Genomic DNA, 22,671 nt, shown 5'->3' with positions numbered 1-22,671 from the left:
ACTGGATAGAATGTCCAGTTATATCTATGTGCGCTTGTCCTCGATAACAACATATGATGTAGGCCGTAGGCCGTTGTTACCGGAAATAATTAGCCCCCACACTAGCGAAGATGACTGAAAAACAGACGTCTTTGGACAGATTGGACAGAAAAGGGCACCTGACGAGCCAGGAGATGAGCCTACAACCTCGAAGAAAACAAAATCTTCTTTTAATAGACAATACCAAGAATCCTACCTAAAATATGGGTTTGTCACAACATGTGACTGTCAGGCGCCAAATCCGCTCTGCATAATATATGTCCTACGAACTGCGAAGAAGTGGATTCGTGACCCGTTATTTAATAAACCGAGTGATTCGAGCATGTCTGTGCAACAGGAGGATCAGCTTGTAGAGATCGCAAATGACGGCGACCTTTCGAATACATTTGAGACAACAACTCTACCGAGGTTCTAGATAAAAATAATTCCGGAATATCCTGACATCGCTACGAGAGCACTGAAAACCTTGCTACAATTTCCAACATCGTATCTTTGTGAAGCGGGCTTCTCTACAATGACGACAACCAAGACAAAGTTACGGAGCAGACTGGACATAAGGAACACACTACGTGTCTCACTGTCTCCCATCACACCTAGATGGGACAATCTCGTCTCAACTAAACAAGCTCAGACCTCCCACTGATTAAGCGGGTGAGTTATATTTGCCCTGCACTTAACATTTGTTTTTAGGTCTGTCGTGTTATTTTATATTGTATCGTATTGTATTGTATTGCTCTATTTTTCTGCCGCACATTGCCGGTCCGTGAAAAAAAGACCCAAATCACACTGGTCCGTGGTGCAAAAAAGGTTGGGGACCCCTGCCCTAGAGTGACCACTAAAGACTTACAAAAATCACTGGCACAGTCCAATATCTCTGTGCCTACATCAACTACATGTAAAACTATGGCCAGGAATGGTGTTCATGGGAGGACTCCACTCAGGAAGCCACTGCTGTCTAAAAAAAAAACAAAAAAAAACATTGTTGCTCGTTTGATGTTCCCAAAAAAGCACTTGGACACTCCACAGAAGTTTTGGCAAAATATTTTGTGGACTGATGAAACACAAGTTGAATTGTTCGTGAGTAACACACAACGTCATGTGTGGAGGAAAAATGGAACAGCTCACCAACATCAACACCTCATCCCCACCGTGAAGCATGGTGGAGGGAGCATCATGATTTGGGGCTCTTTTGCTACCTGAGGGCCTGGACAACTTGCAATCATTAATGTAAGAATGCATTCAAAAGTTTATCAGGATGTTTTGCAGGAAAACATGAGGCCGTCTGTCAGACAGTTGAAGCTAAAAAAAAAAAGGATGGATGCTGCAACAAGACAATGATCCAAAACACAGAAGTAAATCAATTTCATAATGGTTTCAGAAGAACAAAATACACATTTTGGAGTTGCCAAGTCAAAGTCCAAATTAAACACCAATTGAGATACAGCGATTGCCAGACATCCCAGGAATCTTAACTGAATTACAGCAGTTTTGTAAAGTAGAATGGGCCAAGATTAGTCCTGACCGATGTACCAGAGTGATCCGTAGCTACAGGAAGTGTCTGGTTAAGTTATTGCTGGCAAAAAAAAAAAAAAAAAAAAAAAGGGGGGGGGGGGTGTAACAAAATATTAAATGTGATGGTTAACTTACTTATTTTCTCCTTTCTGTCATTGTTTGCTTACTATCTTTATTAATATATGAAAACCCATCAATGTTTGGTTGGTTTTAGTTAAAGCAGACACTGTTTTTTCATCTGTTTTCATGCTGTTTTTCATCTGTGTGAGTTTGACAAAGATCAGATCACATTTGATGGTGATTTTATGGAGAAATGTGAGAAATTCCAAAAGGTTCAGATACTTTTTCATACCAGTGCATGTATTAGAGGGGGATGACATCAACCGCAGCTTTAGATCTTAAAAGTATCCTGACAAAATTTAAACACCCGTAGCTGATGATGTTTTTATTTTTAAACCAAGTGCATCCAATGGCAATCAAGAAAACACGTGCAGGCATCGTGCTGTTTTTCCTGTCATTCTTCAGGATGGACTCTTGACCTCGCTACATTTCATTTCACTATTAGACAATCCATCATATTTACACTGCAAATGGAATGGCAGCAGCTGTTACAATAGCCACCTTTTTTTCCTTCCTCCTCGATTTAGATTCAGATTGATTGCCAGTTGAATGTCTTATTGTATGTGTGACTCCTGGCTAATTGATCTACTAAGAAAATAATCCATTATCCGCAGTGTTTGCTGAACAGTCGGGGAAGCGTTACAGACGTGTTGCTTTGTGTTTTTTTATGTTGTGTGACAAATGATTCATTTGCTTCTTCAAAAGACCAGACATATTGCCATTACACCCGCAGGCTGAGGCAATTTCTGCACTTTGCAGCTGTGAGGTTGTGACTAAACTAAGCTATGTTTATTAGTCACAACTGATCTCACCAAGGGCGTAGGTTTGCATAGGGATGGTAGGGACATAACACTACCAACTTTTCAGGATGCTCAAATTATCCCCACTAACTTTTAAGCAACTTTATTTGCATTGTATAATGACTTCAGTTATATAGGTCATTTAGATTGTCTTCCTATAAGTTGTAAGGATAAAATTGATACTACCATTATTAAGTGAATTACAGTACTTTTATTATGTTCAGACTTACACTGACCCCTTTTCACTCGCTGAATGTGCCAGTCAATTTTTTTCCCTCAAAGGCACGTTTGATTGGCTGATGACTTGAACCCCCCCCCCCCCCCACACACACACACACCCATTCACAGCCTGACAGAAATACAACACGCCGCCTCCCCCGCCCCCTTCAAAGACGAGGGCTTTAGAAGTTTTTTTCTGCCAGCAGCAGCCACAGTAAGTAATGTAAAAAGACTTCAATGTTGTGGAGGTGGGGAACACTCCACTAATGCCACTAATTTTTGAAATAAGAAAACAGCTAGCTGAAAATAAGCTTAACAGACTTATTTTAAGCAAAAAGTTTGTATATTTAATCTTAAAAGAAAAACTTGTTTGTCAGAAATGTTCTTAATTCAAGAATATTGTTTAAAACATTATTTGAAATAATTTTTTTCTTGATTTAGGTAAAAAATGAACAACTTTTAGATGTATGGGCTCAATACGAACAAATAATAATATTTACTTAAAGTGGAGGAATCTGACGAATTAATCTGTTAATTAGCCTTTAACACTCAAAAAAAGATGGAGAAAACTATTTGACTAGATTTAACAAAAGTTATCAGATTAAGACGTTATAAATTTGCAGTGTGAAAGTTAGTATAGGTTAATACTAGGGCTGTCAAAATTATCGCCTTAACGGGCGGTAATGAATTTTTTTTTACTTAATCACGTTAAAATATTTGACGCTATTAACACACATGCCCCGCTCAAACAGAATAAAATGACAGCACAGTGTAATGTCCACTTGTTACTTGTGTTTTTTGGTGTTTTGTCGCCCTCTGGGTGCGACTTATTTTATGGGTTTCAGCACCTCATGAGCATTGTGTAATTATTGACATCAACAATGGTGAGCTACTAGTTTATTTTTTGATTGAAAATTTTACAAATTTTATTAAAATGAAAACATTAAGGGGTTTTAATATAAAATTTCTATAACTTGTACTAACATTTGTCTTTCTATCCATGGATCGCTTTAACAGAATGTTAATCATGTTAATGTCATCTTGTTGATTTATTGTTATAAGAAACAATACAGTACTTATGTACCGTATGTTGAATCTATATATCGTATATATCTTTCCATTCCAACAATAATTTACAGAAAAATATGGCATATTTTATAGATGGTTTGAATTTTGATTAATTACGATTAATTCATTTTTAAGCTGTGATTAACTCAAATAAAAATTTTAATCGTTTGACAGCTCTAGTTAATACAGATTTATTTTGCATTAATCATTTAGCCTATCAATTAATTAGGTTCATATAAGTGAGAAATGTAGCCCTGACCCCCATTCACCAAATATATTTGGTCTTATTAATGTCCCTTCTCCAACAAAAAGTGTACATGCAGGTTATGCTGTTATTTCGTCCCTACCAATATTAAGGCCAAACCTACGCCCTTGAATCTTACGCATGCAAGCTCTGTGAATTGTGTACTGGCTTTAAAGTATTTTAACCATTTGGTACCCTGGACTTTGTTTATATTGTAAAAAAAATCTATAACTCCTCGTTTTACCCTAGAGTTTAGGAATTTCAACACTGCATGTCTACAATACTGTATAATACAGAATGTGCAAATCTGCCCTTATTGTCAATAATGTGTGTTTACCACCAGTAAACTCTGTGATCCCATCGCTATCTATCGGATACATCTTCCAAGCCTGACAGTTCATTCAGTTTCTCAGGCAGAATGTGAATTGGAATCGATAAAAAAGTGGGCTTTCTCATAAAAAGGAAGCAAGGCTTGAGTGAAGGGAAGTGCACTGAAGTGAAGTAGAGCACAGTGTTGAAGTTTTCGCTCGGTGCCCATCAAAGCAACTGTCAAAAAAAAGGTTTCCACGGCATCACAAGATCTTTCACAGTTCAGCACACCGAAAGACATCCATTATCCCCCAAAGGGACGTCTGGTTAGTGTGACTGGCCCAGAGGTGATTTCAGGAGAACTCACCTTGGTGGCACTGAAGTGGTTTCTTTCTCTTGATAAAATAAAGCTAAAGCGATCTGCGCTTATTATAGTTCCGCACGAAATGTGCTAGAAGGCATGTCTTTTAGCGCAAAATCGAAAAACCTTGAGGAAGACACATGACACTTTGAAAGGCTTTGTTGATTTCATTGCTGATGAGGTGAGGAGGTCACAAGGATTTTTAAAAAATATCCATTTATGTGCCATCAACCCACTAATACGAATGCCTTCAATGAGATGTTTTTGTCACTGTCAGCATAGTTGACAAGGTTAGGCCACAGCACAGCAAATAACCTGTATAATGTGTACTCCCTGGTGCACATATTCTTGGCAGATTGATGGATAGTAGACCATACTGATTAATGGAAATGTATTCTACTGCGACCGAGAACATGTTTGATTATACTTTCATAATTTTAGTAGCGCTGAAACGATTACTCGAATAATAACTCGTCATTAAAAATTGATTGAGGCCTTCGGGGTGGCGGAGGCCTACTGGGCAGGAGTGGGGTGGGGGGTCGGGGCTCCGATCTTGCGTTGCCCCGTGGCAGTTCCTCGGCGTTCTCCTGTCTCCACCTTCCCCTCTTCTCTGACTGGACATCCGCCCTGCACTCCGTCGCGGGTCGCTGGCTGGGCACCGGTGTATCAGCGGGGTGTTGCCTGCACCTGCCCTGGGCTTGGTGGGCCGCTGGGGGTCCCGTGGCGTGCCGTGCCGTGCCGGTTGGGGGGCTGCGGCTGTGGCTCGTGGCCTGGGTGGGCGGGCGGGGGTGGGGGTAGACGTGGGGTTGGTGGTGCGTCCCCTCCTGCCATCCCTGAAGGCCGGTTGATGGGTGCGCGGGTGGCCCGGGGGACCACCCTGGATCCCGGGGGGGACGGGGACGATGGCTCCTTTGCTGGGCTGCGGGAGGAGGGATGGGCTGCGCTTGACAACTCACCCCGCCACCCACCTTCCCTCCCCGGGCTGGCTGGGTGGGGGCTGTGGCCCTGGGTTGGCGCCCGCGCGGCTTCTCGGCCCGTCTGCATGGCTGTCGCGCGTCCGATGGGGCTCGCGTGCTGCTGGATGCAGTAGGGCATGCTCGGGTTGGGGGTCCTGGTGCCGGGATTGGCGATGGGGCGGCGTAGGGTTGGTCGCCAACGGGCTTACATTCATAAGAGATTCACATGATTACTGGGTTCTAGATCACAGAACTGATTTGTGTACACTCTACCTCTTTCAATCACTTAGCTTATAGACACCCCCACCCCCGACCCCCTCTTTCACTGGCCAATAGGCCCCCACATGGTGTAAACCGGAAATACATCTCGCTGACGATGGCACCAGCATATTAATAATTAGTCTAGATGTTCTATGTATTTCTTGTTGTTCATGTGTTTTTTTTCTTTCTTCTCTTGTGTTGCTTTTCTTCTGTCCCCCCATAATCCCTTCCTGTTCACTGTTTTGTCATAATAAAAAGGTATTTTGAATGATCACAATGGGAGTATATCAGACTCTCAATGTGAAACATTAAACCTGTTCAGACAACCCGGGCACTTAGACTTCCATTCTCTGTGTCAAACAGCTGAACAGGACAGGTAAAAAAAAAAAAAATTTTTTAAATAAATAAACATTTATTGAGGAATTTTCTACGCTTCTAGGAATCGTTTAATTTTGCCAGCTCTAAGCATGACGTTTTGGTCTACTTTTAATGCAGCACAACGGACTGACGTCACATATGTACAAAGGCGGCGGATATATTTGATTTCAACCGCCTAGTGTCCCGTTTGCAACGTAGTCACAACTCCCTTCTTTCCTCCCCACTCCCGTTCTGCTCTCTCGTCTCCATGAGTCCGTGTCTCTCAGACTTTCTCGCGTTATTCAACCAAAGTAGTAACGCGTAGTAACGCACACCTTTACAATCTCAGTAACGGTAACGGCGTTGCCAAGATGAGAAAAGTAATTAATTAGATTACTCACTACTGAAAAAAATAACGCCGTTAGTAACCCCATTATACGGCAACGCCGTTATTAACAACACTGAATGTTACTGTACTTTGCTAACGCAACGTTAGCACTGCGGAGGGCTAGGTTTCTATTAATTATGACTACTGTCGATGCATGGCTGACATGTCTTTCACACCGGATTTATTTAATCTGTAAAAACACATCGCTGTACAGTAATGAAGGTGTAAACTAAAAACATAATAAAGCTAACTGTATATTTTAGCTTAGTATTCATTGATGGATAAAACACTAAGTAGCACTGGTGCCTAATGTGCTCCAATACAGAAGGTATCATTAATTTATTTTGAACACTGCAAAAACTACACTTAAAACTTAATGAGAACTTAATGGCTTGACACAAATGGAAATTCAATTGAAACACAGGGGAAAAACACAAACTTTTAAATGATGAGTGTTAACAAACGTAACAAAATTTTTAGGTAAGAAATATAATTTTTTTTTTTTTTTTTAGATATTAGATATTAAGTTTTTTTGAGTGAAAGCAGTGAATTTGTTGTTTTTTCTAATCACATCTGAGATGCAACTGTTGCTGTTTTCAGCAATGTACATCTAAAATAAATGCATTGTCTTTCTAAAAATGGTTCAATACTAGGAGAAATGTCTTATTTTCTCATGTACATTTATAATTGCTCTTTACCTAAACAAATGTTTTTTCCGATTACTCGATTAATGGAATTTTCAGTAGAATACTCAATTATTAAAATATTCGATAGCTGCAGCCCGAAATTTGAGTAAGTGCTAATCCTACAGTTTTAACTATACCTATTACTTCACAAAGACAATATTGTTCATTTTCAAGTCTGGTAGTTAGAATTAGTCTATGTATCTTACAGTAAGCAAGTTTACTGAAGAGGTTTATAGTTTTTATGTACAGAGTGTATGTACAAAAAAAAAAACCAAGACAATATACTTTGCTGGCTGCCTCAGGAAGGAAACGGAAGGAAACCAAGAACAGCATTGAGGCGCTGGCATGCGAGCGAGTACTAGGAACGAGAACAAAGACGATAAACAAATGAGCCTACAAGACCGGAGAGAACCCAAGAAACGGAATCCTCTCTGAACCAAGACAATAAGACTTGGGTGGGAAGGACATGACAGCTGACAGGAAGCTGATTGGATAGGCACACTGGCAAGTTAATGATAGAAAAATCTGGACATTAACACGGCAAGAAAGAACTAAGAGACAAATACAGCTCCACTAAAACATCAACACAAAACAAAGAGGAAGTAACTAAAAACACTTGACCAAACACAGAGAAGATGAGCAGTTCGGCCTAGAATGTGAAGCAGGCAATAATACAGATGTCATGGAATGAATGGCACAGTAACTTATTTCAGCCATAGGAGGTCACTGTGGGGACATAAATGTCAGGGAAGGCTCAACTCTGACAAGTATAAATAAATCAACTCCAGAACTAATTTATGAAGTGACTAGCAATATTCCCGATCACGATATACATTGCAGGTTTTCCATACGTAATCTTTAATCTGCAAGTGGGTCACTGATTCATTCAGGAAAAATGTCCTTACTCAGATCTTTGAGAGGCTTGTTAACTATTCACCCGTAAGAGGCAAGGTGCTGGTCAACACATGGCAGGCTTCTGTGTTTCATGACTTAGCTGATCAAAGCGGTGGCAGTCAGCGCCACCGGGACTTTTCAGCTCAGACATCCATCAAACTCCCACTTAAACTCAAACTCTCAATTCTCTGTTGTACTCGCTTAGGTTCTCATTAAAGGAACTTTCCGAACTGCAATCGATTATCCGATGTGTCGGGAAATGAAGCTAAACCACAAAAGTGCTTTCTGATTCAGTAGGGTAACCACTCCGTTGTAAAACATCACTAGTTGAGCAGCAGCAGATATAGTATTGATACATTGTCAGACTACATTAGTATATGTAGGGCTGCAGCTATCAAATATTTTAGTCGAGTATCTGACTAAAAATTCTATCGATTAATCGAGTAATCGGATAAAACATTTTTTTAGGTAAAGAGCTAGATAAAGATAAATTTACATGAGAAAACAAGACATTTAATGTAATACTTAACCATTTTCAGTCAATCAATGTCTTTATTTTCGATGTACAGTACTGTGCAAAAGTTTTAGGCAGGACACCTGCCTAAAACTTTTGCACAGTACTGTACATATATTTTTTTAATTATTAAATTTATTAGGATCATGGAAGCTTCCACTTGGGGAAAATATATACATACAGTATATCCTGTATATACATAATATAATAAAAATATACAGTACTGTGCAAAAGTTTTAGGCAGGTGTCCTGCCTAAAACTTTTGCACAGTACTGTATATTGTTGAAAACAGCCAACAATTGCATCTCAAATGTGACTAGAAAGAAAAAGACTTAACTTGAGTTGAGACTTCCGGCTCCAGTTTCGAGTTGAGAAAGAGGGTACTGTGACGTGTACGGTATAAGGTCTTCACTGTCCAGCCGTACTGTTGTATGAGAAGGACTAAGGATTCAGCTGATTTTGCGGATTAATTCGTTTATTTTTCGCATCACGCCAGCCAAACAGCTGCAGAAAAAATTTGATGTACCAGGGAGAGGTGTGTGAGCCTTTTTGGGGTTTCAAAAGGTTCCCATTCACCGGTGGATATTGGCCAAAACAAGCCCTAAGTGGCTTGCATTTTGTGGCTGACATGCTCCTTGTCGACTCCGCCGTCGGCTTGCCGCACATCCCCCCGCCGGGAGAGCACTATACTCGGTTTATTGCCCTCTTCATGTGCCCGGTGTTCTGTTAAATTTTCAACCCCATCAGAAATTGCAACTTTGCGTTACAAATGGCCGCGAATACAGCGATTGCAAAGTAAACACTACAAACTTTCTTTAAATAAAGGACTATTTACTTACGTTTCATCATGGATGGGCAGGTATAAAAGATCTCCTAAGACACATTCTGTCAGTCATGTTGGCTGCACAACAACTGCACGCCGCTCTTTGTTTATGTCATCGCTGTGTAGTAGAGCATTATTTTTCATTATACAGGTATTTGTGTTGACCAGGTGGCAACTACGTGTTCCTCCGACGTCGGCCGGTTTCCCCGGCGGTACTCTCCAGCTGCTTCCCCGGCGAGCTCTCCTGTCCGTAGTAGCAGGGAACGAGCTGTAACTTGCTCTCCGCTGGGCCGGTTGCCGATCGGCGAAGACAATTGACAACCCCGCGGCAGTGTGACATGATCCGGGCTAGTTTTGTGTGATTTTTCGCTTCGAAAGCGAAAAGAAGACTTTGAGACGTCACTCGGTTCGGGTTAGCATGTCGGTTAGCTGTCACGCCTCTTTGTTTGTTTACATTCGCGGAAGCCCGGGGGCAGGGAAATGTCAAAAGCCTGCAGCGGCATAATACAGCGTTCGAGAGGTGCGACAGTAAAGTTGAAGTCGACAGTTTTGACCATTATGGAGTTATTTTGCCATGTCGTACTAAATAAATGCATTTTTATTATTTAATATTCCATTTAGCACAAGATTGTTATTTATCATGACCATACCATTTATTTGGCAATTGGGAAAATACTTCGATAAAAAGAATATCCTTTAAAAATATTGGAGTAGACAGACTGAAACAATGACATATTGCAGCTCCCTTCGTCGCATTTTCCTCGTTATGAATAATTCTCCCTCAATGGGCTGCATAGCAAATCAGATGAAACCATTCTCCCGCTGACGTCATCCAACTGTTGGAGACGCTAGAGCCCTATAATGGTAGGCGTGGCTAGACGGCTGATTAAAACACTAATTTCTCGTGATCTGCGCTTTGCCAAATTGTTGTTTGTAGTCGACTCGTCTCAAAATAAGATTCTAATTCACATAATAATGCTATTTAAGACTTTTTTATCCTGTCGTACGCACTTTAAAGTCTAAAGTCTAAGTCAGGATTGGAGTTTTTGCAGTGTTCAAAATCAATGTATGATACCTGCTGTATTGGAGCAAATTTGGGACCTGTGTTACTTGGTGTTTTATCCAGCAATGACTACTGCGCTAAAATTGACAGTTGGCTTCATTATGTTTTTATTTTACACCCTCATCACTCTACTGTGCTATGTTTTTACAAATTAAATAAAGCCTGTATGTAAGACATGTTAGCCACACATTGACAGTAGTCAACATTAATAAAAACATAGCCCTCCGCAGGCCTAACATTACGTGAACAAAGGACAGTCTACTGCTACTGAGAAGTCTACTGCTTTAAGATGGCGGCGTTTTACTAACGCCTCTGAGTCTCTAATTTCGCATCTAGTTCTATATACATGTGATATCTATGAGACGCATCAGACGCTACCTGATACCACCGTAGCATCATGCAGGCGTAGTTTTTAGCAACGTCGGCATAGTTTGTAGCGGCTGTCGGTTACAGTCATGTATTTTTATTTCTTTTTTTGCTTCTTCCTCTACACATGTGACATCAGTGCGTTGTCCCGCATTAAAAGTAGTAGCAAAATGTGATGCTTAGAACTGGCAAAATTCAACGATTCCTCGAGGCGAATAAAATTACTCGGATCAGTTTTTAAACTCGAGTTACTCGAGTATTCTTTGCAGCTCTGACTATGTGTTACGTGATTTTTGCTTGTTTAATGTTGAATAATCTATGGAATTGCTTTGACTGATGAATTTGCATTGACTATAAAAATCAAATTTACACAACGACTGTACACCGTGACTATTTGTTTTTTTGACAAGCCTTCTGCATCCAAGTATCTCTCATGTCATCACACTTCTAAGACATTGTCTCTTGGAATGTGCCGGGAATCCACATCTGTGAGCAGCATGTAGACGCTCCATTGATGAATTCAGACTTCAAGATGTCGTTAACACAAGCTTGTGAATTACACAAAATTTAAAGACAAATGAATAGTTGGGATAGTCCCAAATGTACATGTAGTGATTCACAAAGCTTTACATGGTTCAGACTAATAGTGGGTGATGTAACTTTGTGACTTTGACATGGAAGCGTAAATCTCAGACATGAGGATTCTATGGCAGCAAAGGGACTGTATGGGAGAAAACATTGTCTCGTGTGATCAACCCCAAAGGAAGACAATCAGAGCATGCAGACACACAATGTTTTTGTCGCAGAGTTGCGACATTTCCTGCAAGATGTGTTTATTAACTGGAGGTTGGAACTCTCCCTTGTGGGTTTTCACAGGTACATGTAAGTAGAGATGCGTCAGAAGACCATCCCCCATTTCCTTGGCTGGCTTCCATAACATCACTGATCCGTCTGTCTTTTATTTTTTAAATGCATGCCTCTGACCCTCTCAAGTTAGCAGTTACTTTTAATAAGTGATTCCCCTCTCTTGCCCGGAAGGCCCCTTTAACCTTAGCAAGCCTAGCCTCTTCTGAAGTTCTGGATGAGCATACACATTTTTAAAAGGATGTATATGATGACCTTTAATATTCATTATAAATCCACTCATAAAATTATTGACTTAAGCAGTTGAATAAACTCTGAATAGTAGGCCCTTTGATAATATAAAGCCTTGCACACATTAAGTGCCAGTTAACTCGACACGTTTGAGTGTAGATCAAAGCTAAAACCGGAATAAACAAAGGCCAGAAAGCCCCACAGATGAATGCCACATGCGAGAGAGAGACCATGTTGACCACTTAAAAGATTTCTAGCCTCTTTGTCAAGATTTCCTAGACAGAATGCCTCAGGTTAGAACAAGTTCAGTATCCCCCAGCTTTGAATGCCCGCACAGCTGCTTACAAGAAGACTCTTTGGCATGGTAGATGAAAAAAAGAGCCGAGGAAGGAGAGACAATTAGTTCCAGCGTATACACACGCCTATTTCCAACCAACTAAATGTAAACAAATGGTACAGATGTCGAGAGCCTTGAAATAAAGATGAATTGACCAAGTTAAGATAACTTATCAATTATCGACAACTGAATACTGGAATTAACTTGCAAGTGTAGCAAATTTAATCAGTTAATTGTGAATAGTTAATAATGAATAAAAACATACCTGGAGATCGTTTGCTTGGCCTTAAAGGCAACATGTAGGACTGTCGTGGTAGAAGAGGTGAGGAGGGCAGAGACATAGACGCTCCCTTGGCGAGGCTTAGTCTGAAAACATCATCTGGAACGCTAGGGTGGACGCTGCCCAGGCTCGGGGTCAGAGAGTTTCCTTCAGGTGGGAATCTTCTTTGGGCATTGTGACTATGAGAATCTCCTGTTAGGGAAAACCACAATGTTATTAGAGATTTTACATTGCTTGGAAATCCTTTAACATAATAAAACAAGGAATCTAAACAGGGCTTTCCATTTGGCACTTGAGGGGTATATGGTTTGAGCATAGTCAGCAGACACGCCTACAGCGTCTGAGACCTGATGGCCACCCTTATTTTTCCCTATTTTTAATTCTTATTACTTACTTGTAATTTTCGGACAATAAGCCACTGCTTTTTTCCCTCATTTTGAATCCTGCGGCTTATAGTCCAGTGCGGCTTGTTTGTTGATTTATTTGGGTTGATAGGTAACACTTTATTTGACAGTGGCATCATAAGACTGCCATAAAACCGTCAAAGTTATGACATGACATTATCACGGGCATTAATTAATGCTTATGACAGATGTCATTAAGTGTCATCCGGCAAATTATGTCACTAACTCCACTTATGTCCAGCTCGGCTCTTTTATATCCATTCAAAAGGGAGATAATTTGCCGGATGACACAAAATTACATCTGTCATAAGCATTCATAAATGCTCATGGCAGTGTCATGTCATAATTATGATGGTATAATGACAGTCTGATGGTGCCACTCTTAAATAAAGTGTAATAAAATTCCATAAATAGCAATTAATGAAACAACTAGAGCTGTAACTGAATAAATAATTAGCAAAGAACATGAATTTTTATTTGTTATTCACATCTGTAGTGCTGCAATGCATGCTAGGAGGCATTAAGGGAGTTCCAAAAAATCGATTATTAGAAGCTTCGCGATTCGACACGTGATGATTCGATTACGATTCATATAGGTTCAAAAACGATGATTTTCCCTCATAACTTTATGACAGCCGCTCGTAGCGGAACGAAATTCAAGACACGTCTAACGCCCGGACACCTTTAACGGATGCACGCACAACGTTATGATGGATGCTGCCGGTTACTGAGCGAGAGATTTACTCCTTTTCAAAAGACTGGAAAATATATTTCTGTATGAGACAGGCGGGACCCGGCGGTCGCGCTTCTGTGCGCAAGTTTTTTTTTTTGAGCGAGAGGGGAAGAGAGATAGTTCGTTGCTCCTTGTCTTTCAGATGTCCAGCAGTAGTTTCAAGTCATGTCAATTGAAAAATGTCCTGAGTGTGTTTCTAAGACCCGTGTGCGTCTATAAGAGGTGAGTACACGAACCCTCTTGTACTATTTAGCCTTTATTGTTGTTGTTTTTGAGATATTAACAGTTAGTGCCGAGCGCCAAGCTAATTAGCTAGTTCGCTAACGTGTATTTCATATGCAGAACGTGTTAAACCATGATTAAGTACAGCGGTAACACTACAAACATGCAAAATAGTACAGAAAACTGTGAAAACAAAGTATATTGGTTAAAAGAAGTCTTATTTCTAAAGACACTTTGTTTCCAGAATATGTGGAATTCATTCCACCTGTGTAAATTTTATTGTCTTGTTTAGAGAAATAATTACTGCCTTTAAAATGGTTAATGTTTTTACACTTTCTTGTAAAAAAAATAAAAATAAATAAAAAGCAGCCTAAGGACAGCTTTTTGTTGTATGGGCATGTTTCCATCGTTCCTGTTGAATCATTAGGATATTTTGTTTAAATAATGGACATAAATTTGTTTGCCTACTTTATTAATTAGTAATGTAGGATGCATCGATAATGGTGATAATCGTGATAACCGTGATCACCGTCAATACCGTGATCATCTTCAATAATGGGATCGTAGCACCCTGAATCGTAATCGAGTCGAATTGTGGGGTGCCTAAGATGGCACACCACTAGGAGGCATGTTGAATGACAACAGTGATGACTAGCGCTGGGAATCTTTGGGCACCTAACGATTCGATTACGATTACGATTCAGAGGCTCCGATTCAATTATAAAACTATTATTCATGCACCCCCCTCCTTTTTTTTTCTTCTTTTTTTTTTTTTAATGTTTTGTACGTTAGTTCCAAAATTGTTCAAAAATCCTCTCAGGCTAAACCAAAATACTATTTCAGTATCAAGTTAACATATAACAGTAAACAAATATACAAAAATAACAGTAAATAAAAAACTCTAGTCCCCATTCTGTATCAGCAGCTTTAAACTACATTCAATTAATGTAATGTTGTGAATCAACTGTTACAGTGGTTAAAATTGCTCCCGTTATTCCATAATTTCCCTTCTGTCTACTTTTGTCAAAGTTTTAACACTATTTCATCATTTAAAGATAGATTCAAGACAAGATTCTGCCGATTTAGGAGTATTTTAGATAAAAAGTTAATTCGGTTCGCTACAACAGAGCCTTCTAGAGAGGTCTACTGCTTTAAGATGGTGGCTGTTTACTCACGCCGGAGAGTCTGTCATTTCGCATCTCTGTTGAATAATACATGTTCTAACACCGACGTCGTCTGTCATTTTGCATCTAGTTCTACATATATATGATATCTACTGTAGCCGTATGCTTGTAGCAACTAGCAGCTGGGCGTTGTTTGTAGCGGCTGTCAGCCGCAGTCAGGTATGATTTTTTTTTTTTATCTAGAGGCATGAGTTGAACATGATATTTACTCTCGGTCCATTCCTCATTGCGTCCCAAAGACCGCGCTGACTGTGTTTTACTTCCGCTTTACCTGATATAATTAAATAATCGGAATTTGGATATTTGTGAATCGGTCTCGAATCTTCCACGGCCGAATCGCGAATAATCTAAGAATCGGAAATTTCGCACGCCTCTAGTGATGACAGCAGGTGGCAGTGGAGGTGGACTGTCTCCCCCAACAGAACAGTGATGGCCAAGTTGAAGCTTCTTGAAGCAATGAATGGTTCATGGTGGTTCATTTGGTCTTATGACAGTCTTATGCTACCGCTGTCAGATAAACTGTTACCGGTTGATATCTTTTGGTGTAAATGTCCCATAATACAGTGAGGACAGCTGCAGCTTATAGTCCAGTGCGGTCTATCAATGAACAAATGCCATTTTCGTGTCAAATTTGGTGGGTGGCTGTAAATTACGGTTAAGTTTTTTTTATTAATTCAAATTTGACAGACTGTTTAATAACACTCGTTTAATTTACCCATACAATTAATTTATGAATGTTGACTTCCAATGTAGTGCCCCATCAAGAAAAGTAAGCCTAACTTCAACAACTAATACTCCAATTTTCAAAACCGCTTGTTTATATTATCTTGTTAAGTCTGAAGCATGAATGCAAGGAATGTAAAGCTTTGTTTCCACTTTCCACCAAGTGGTACAGTCCAATTTCAATGGTACATGGTACTGCTCACTTCTTTAAACCCTGATCAGGCATGCCTGACGACTAGAGTATGCAGGTGGAAGCTACATACCTACAGTTCAAAAACATACCAAATGAGCCGATTAATCACCAGTTAATAAATAAATAAATAAGCAATAGCAGAGTAACGAGCAGAAAACCGGCAATTTAAGATGTTTTACTGATAAATATTCGGGGAGCCGCTAAGAGAGAGCAGGACAAACTCAGTGCAAGGTGGACGTCCTGCCATGGGAGCACTTTATCATCTCGCTAATAGTGCAAATAAAGCAGTGTCATTGACCATTTGAAGGTAAGCTAAAATGTTATTCATTAAACGCTATGTACAGCTGCTGAGGTCTACCATGAACGCAACATCATTTTATAAACTGCTCTGAAAAGTCTTTCCACTAATCAGTCAAACGTATGCCGTCTTAAGCGATTCGTGACACGCTATAGTTTATCAAGCTAGAAGAATTATTGTCAACATTCCAACACAGGTGGAGGTGGAGTCATCCGGGCAGATAAAAGTTCTGAACTTTCATGTTGTATAATGAATTTTTGCATGAATGAATTTTCAGTTACTTTGAACAGAAGGCAAGTCAAGAACTACACATAAATTCTCTTGCACAGCTTGTACAGATGATTTACCGTCACTTGAAATGTGCTAATGATTTTACCCGACTACTACTCCGCTGAAGGGAATCCAAACCAAGGATGTTAAAAACAGGTTTTCGGTGCTGAGAAAATACAGTTCTGCACGGAAAGACCGTTTAAATCATGGAGCCAGTCAGGGAGCACAGTAATCTACTGTCGGGTGCCAAAGCTGCAAACTCATCATGGCTACAATTAATATGGAGAATGACCAACCTCAAGATAGCATGTAATCCCTGACTAATAATATGTCAGCATGCCCAGTGTGATTATAACAGCAGATGTGGTTAACCACAGTAACGACAACGAGTTTATAGGTCTGAGTTGTAAGGTAGACATCAGTATAGTTGCAATGATGCCTCTGTCTGCAGTCTTAGAGAGATCACTGCAGTTTCAACGACAAGTCGCAAACATCTTTTAGCGTCCTGCTTCAGCCCTCGGGGGACAAGGAGTGGTACTGGCCTGCCAGGATAATCAGAAACAGAGAGAGCCATTTTCTGCAGGCCACTGCCACAACACAGGAGACACAAAGCTGTCCTGTGTTTTTTAAAGAGCTACTAAACAAAGATGAATGCCAGACACAGGAAGCGGAAGGGTTGCAGTGACACCTCTGCATGGCCTCTGACATAGCAAAAGCTGTGAATGTCTCAAAGGTGTTTTAGCCAAGGCCAGGACCTGCCGTCAACCTGACCTATCAACCCCCAAAGCGTCCATAATCTCAATCCCGTACTGACTACACCACTAGCAAATGAACAGTGATGCCTTGGGAGTCAAAACACACGTATCTCAAAACCCACTGAAATAAAGAAATAAATCCATTCCAGTCTCGCAAAAACCCAACAAAAGGATGTACTTTTTAAAGGTATAAAAAGTACATAGATTTTAACCGCATTTTACCCATGTCTGGTGATACAGTTGAAAGCGAAATGGCGACATCTTATGGTCAATATATGAACAAACCTGTCCCAGCTCTCTGCCACTGCACTGACAATTAAATTTCTCAGCAAAAAAATGGGTGAGTATTTTATTTGCACTTTTCTACTAGCAGTTTAAAGTGCCTATGACAGCAAAAAGCATGTTTATTTCATATTTCACACTAGGAGTGGGAACCTCTTGGTACCTCACGATACGATATGATTTGCGATACCAAACGTACGATAACGATGATCTCACGATATGGCGATACAACGATTATCGATACTTTGGTCAGGAAATCAAGCTAAGATATTCTACAAAACGACTAATAAACAGAAAAACAAGCTTCTAATGTGAATTGGAATGAGTTTACCACTAGTAGACATCCAATCCATTTGAACTGGGAGGGTTGCAGCGAATGGTGGCAGCCAATGCTTGGCAACGAGGTAATTTTGGGGCATTTCAGATCATTACTTTATTGATTTTGAGTCACTTCCTGTTGATTTCGGGGTATTTTATGAGTCACTTCCTCTTGATTTTGGGTTACGGAACAGGAAGTGGCCCAGGAATCTCCCAAATGAATAGGCAGCGACTAAAACTCAACAGGAAGCGACCTGTAATTGCACTAAAATGAACAGAAATTTACTTGTAAATGGCCTGGAAATCAGAAAGAGTGACTGTGAAGTCTCTGGTTTCGAATGAATGAACGTTCGTTCGACCTTCCCAGTCTAAATGGATTGGGCGTCGAGCGCCATCAATGGCAGCCATAGAGTTAACTGAGACACTATTATAGTTGAAGATTTTGATAGCAACTTGTTGGTTCCTTTTTTTTTTTTTTTTTTTTTTTTTAACATTGACACCTTTTTAAAACGATATCTCGATTCTTGGCAGGTGCATATCGATAACCTCTTGGGATTCAAAGTATCATGATATATCACCATTTTGATATTTGGTCACACCTCTATTTCACACGGTATTTTATGCTCCTGAATGAAATGGACAGCTTGGATATGTGTGGAAGCGATCGATTTATATATTAAAATTTTTTAATCCTGTGCCCAGAAAATGAGTGACTTCCTGGATTGAGGAAGACAGCGAATGTGATATCTGCGGATTCAGCTGATTTTGCAGATTAATTTGTTCTATTTTTCGCATCACACCAGCCAAATCTGCTGCAGGTTTCTGTTGCTGCACCAGGGAGAGGCATGTGAGCCTTTTTGGGTTTCAAAAAGTCCCCGTTCACCACGGAGATTGGCCAAAACAAGTCTGACAACTGTTGGACCATTGGACTTACGAGGAAGTGAGTAAACTACGTGTTGTGTATTATGTCAAATATTGGGATCATGGCACACGTTTTAATAAGGAGGTGGCTTGCATTTTGTGGCTGACAATGCTCCTTGTCTACCGAGAAGGCCATTCGGTCGACGACCAGCAGCTTGTCGCACACCCGGCGGGGTCCTCTTCGCATTCCCGCCGAGAGAGCGCCATACTCGGCTTATGCTCTTGCAGCCTTCCGCTCTCGTCTGCAGTTTTCCTTATTGTCCAGACTTCCAGTCCCCTCTGCCACTTAGTGTGCCCGGTAATAGACCACTATTGGGTTGGGCTCGGGCAGCCACGCGCTCCTCCGACGTCAGCCGGTTTGTCCAGCGTTCATTCTCCAGCTTCATCCCCGGCAATGAGCACTCCTGCCCGCAGCAGGGGAACGATGAGCTGAAACTTGCTCGCCGCCGGAGGCTGGCCGATCGGTGAAGGCTGTCACCCTCGCCGCCGTGTGTGACATGAGTTGGGGTAGTTTTGTGCTATTTTTCATTTTTGAAAGGCGAAAATGATTGGAACAGCTGCTCCGCGGTCATTCTCCAGCTGCTTCCGTGGCAAAGAGCACTCCTGCCCGCAGCAAGGGAACGACGAGCTGGACTTGGAAAGACTTGGAAAAGGCCGCTTGGTTCAGGTTAGCATGTCGGCTAGCTGTCATGCCTCCAGTTTTGTTTACGGTCTTTCCTCAGTCTCCAAAGGCAGGGAAATAACAAAAGCCGGACTAACTCCGGTGGCATAAAATGCCATTCGGTAGGTCCCAGAAGTTCACAGTTTTGACCATTATGCAGTAATTTTCCCATCGCACTGAAAAAATTGATTTTTAATATTTCATATTCCATTTAGCACAAGACTATTATTTGTCATGACCATACCATTTATTTAACAATTGGGAAAAAAAATACTTGGATAAAAATACTATCCTGTAAAAATACTGGAGTAGAGCGATTGAAACAATGACATTTTGTTCCTCTCTTCGTCGCATTTTCCTCATTCGGAATTTTCCCCCTCAATTGGCTGAATTGTAAATCAGATGAAATCGTGACCCTGCCGACATCATCCTCCAGCTGGGGTTGCTAGAGCGCTATAATGTCATGCAGGGCTAAACGGCAGATGAAAAGACGAATTTCTCTTCATCTGCGCTTTTCCAAATTGTTGTATATAGTCGAACGCCTCAAAATATGATTATAATTCACATAATAATGCTATTTAAGATTTTTTAAGTGCCTGTGACAGATACACATCTTTTTTAAAGCCTGTTAATTTATTTTCCTTTTAAAGCGAACAGAAACCGATTGTTGTGAGATATACTAGGATTCAAGTCACGTGATCGTTTTTTTTTTTTTTTTTTAATACATTTTAGCAACTATTTTAATTGTATTTTTGTTTGGTAAACAGTATTAAGACTTTCATTTTGTGTTACTGTATTTTTTATGTTTTTTCCCCCACCCCCAAAAAAACATGGTGGGGCGCTGGTGGGCTTCTATACCACCAGACTTTGCAAGTATTCTAGGGGAAACACTGTACAGTACCGTTATACTGTAATCAAAAATAAAGTAAAGAAAGAGTTTGGACATCTGATAATTATGTGAACATTGCTCTGCTCCTAGCCAACACATCAGGCCACACAAGGTCAGTATAATACAGACATGATAAATACAAAGCCATTTTGGAATAGTGGTTAGCACTTCCGCCTCACAGTTCTTAGAACAAGAGGTCAAGCCCAGGCTCCTGCCTTCCTGTGCGGAGTTTACATGTTCTCACAATGCCTGCGTGGGTTTTCTCCGGGTACTCCTGTTTCTTCCAACATCCTAAAAACATCATCGTACGCTGATTACAGTAAACACTCAAAATTGACCGAAGGTAGGTGTGAGTGCATGAATGGTTGTCTCATTCTGCTCTGCGATTGGCTGGCAACCAATTCAGGGTGTACCCCACCTACTCCCTGTAGTTAGCAGGGATAGGCTCCAGCACCCCAGCGACCCTCGTGAGGATAAGCGGCATGGAAAATGAATGACTGTCACTGAATGGAGGACGGTTATAAAAGCATATAAAGCTCTAGTAATAATACCATACTTTTCGGACTATAATTCACTGCTTTTTCGCCCACTTTGAAACCTGTCACTTTCAGTCCAGTGTGACTTATTTGTGGATTGTTATCGGCTAATAAGTGGCATGTCTTATATATAGTGGAAAACACAGACAAGACTGAAAAAGCAGTTTCTAATCTTGCACTCCTCTTTAAAAGAAACTGCTTTATTGTAAGCCAAAACAACTGTTGTGTTTGATAGAACAATATGTCTATATGCTGCCATAGCAGATTCATGGCGCACTCAGCCCCCGAACTATTTTTAATTTGCCCGTTTCACCCTGTAAACCCCCATTCACAGACGTCGTGCAATGTGTTTGTTTCAACCCAGCCATGAAAACAAGGTAATTATATCTATTATTTAAAATGTCTGTCATTTTTAGCTTTGAATCATTAAATGATGTCTAATATTTTGTTTAAAAAAAAAAGCCTTTAAAAAATTATTCACTCACATTTTATACTTTTAAACAAATTACGTCACAATGAAAAAAATGGCGTCTGTAAAAAAGTCACGGATATCTACCTCATAACTATCGCTAAATTGTATTTTTTTTTTGTTACTGTCGCATTTTCCCCGATATATTAGATGATAAATAATTAATCCAAACAAAGAAAAATTGGGGGAAAAAAACGTTTAAAAGGGTAAATATATGAAAATCTCGACCACTCCTTGACGTCTGCATCGCGACCCTTGTTATATTACCATGTTTCACCCATAAAATCCCTAAAAAATCCAGCTGTGGCCATTTACAGCTGTGTCTTGACACTCAGTGACACATGCGACATGGAGTTTTTGGATCGAAACAAGGTAAGTACGTGATAATAGTTCGTCAAAGTCATGGCGTCTATAATTCTGCTCTCACGTGCTCTCACCTCCATATATGGTTTTGCTGTTTAAAAAACTTTTTTTTTAAATGCCCTCCTGTCCAAAATTTTTCTTTCCCCCCAGAAAATTGAGATTTTACGCTTTCCAATGATGTATCACACATGCATATCGGACAATTTTGAAATTTGGCCAAATTGGGTGTCTCAGAGCGGAATTTCAAGTCATCTGAGTGTTTTCCGCCATAACTTAATATTACGTGGACGCCTGCTGTTTGTAGTCCAGAGCAGTTTATAAATGATCAAAAATCATTTTCTTGTAAAATTTGGAGGGTGTGGCTTATTATTAGGTGTTGGTTACAGTCCCAAAATGACTAGTAGTTTTTCATTATCCTGTCTTAGGGGATTTTGGAGAGTGTTTTATCATTAAGGTTTACTTTTACAGAAAAATTCAAATGGGAGACGCAAAGTTTCTCACGTGATGAAGCACCCAGACACCCTGCGGAAGAAACTCATTTCGGCTGCTTGTCTCCGAGATCTTGTTCTTTCAGTCACGACCCACAGCTCGTGAAGATAGGTGAGGGTAGGAACATAAATTGACCAGTTAATAGAGAGCTTTGCTTTTCGGCTCTGGTCATTCTCTACTATGATGGACCAGTATAGAGTCATTGCATCACTGCAGATACAGCACCACTCCGCCTGTCAATCTCCCATTTCTTTCTTCCTTTACTTGTA

General features: G+C 40.4%; 1 protein-coding gene across 2 annotated transcripts in view; it reads right to left on the bottom strand.

The window, feature by feature from the left end:
• tanc1b (tetratricopeptide repeat, ankyrin repeat and coiled-coil containing 1b) overlaps window positions 1–22,671 on the bottom strand; it is a 242,488-nt gene that overhangs the window by 169,683 nt on the left and 50,134 nt on the right. For both annotated transcript variants that reach the window (XM_057852771.1, XM_057852772.1), the window contains exon 3: window positions 12,678–12,884. In XM_057852771.1, the coding sequence (XP_057708754.1) occupies window positions 12,678–12,884 (207 nt within the window). The remainder of the gene's footprint in view (window positions 1–12,677; window positions 12,885–22,671) is intronic.

The sequence above is a fragment of the Corythoichthys intestinalis genome, chromosome 12 (assembly GCF_030265065.1).
Source record: "Corythoichthys intestinalis isolate RoL2023-P3 chromosome 12, ASM3026506v1, whole genome shotgun sequence".
Taxonomy (NCBI): domain Eukaryota; kingdom Metazoa; phylum Chordata; class Actinopteri; order Syngnathiformes; family Syngnathidae; genus Corythoichthys; species Corythoichthys intestinalis.
The sequence above is the reverse complement of the archived record's forward strand: the minus strand, read 5'-3'. Positions and strand labels throughout refer to the sequence as shown.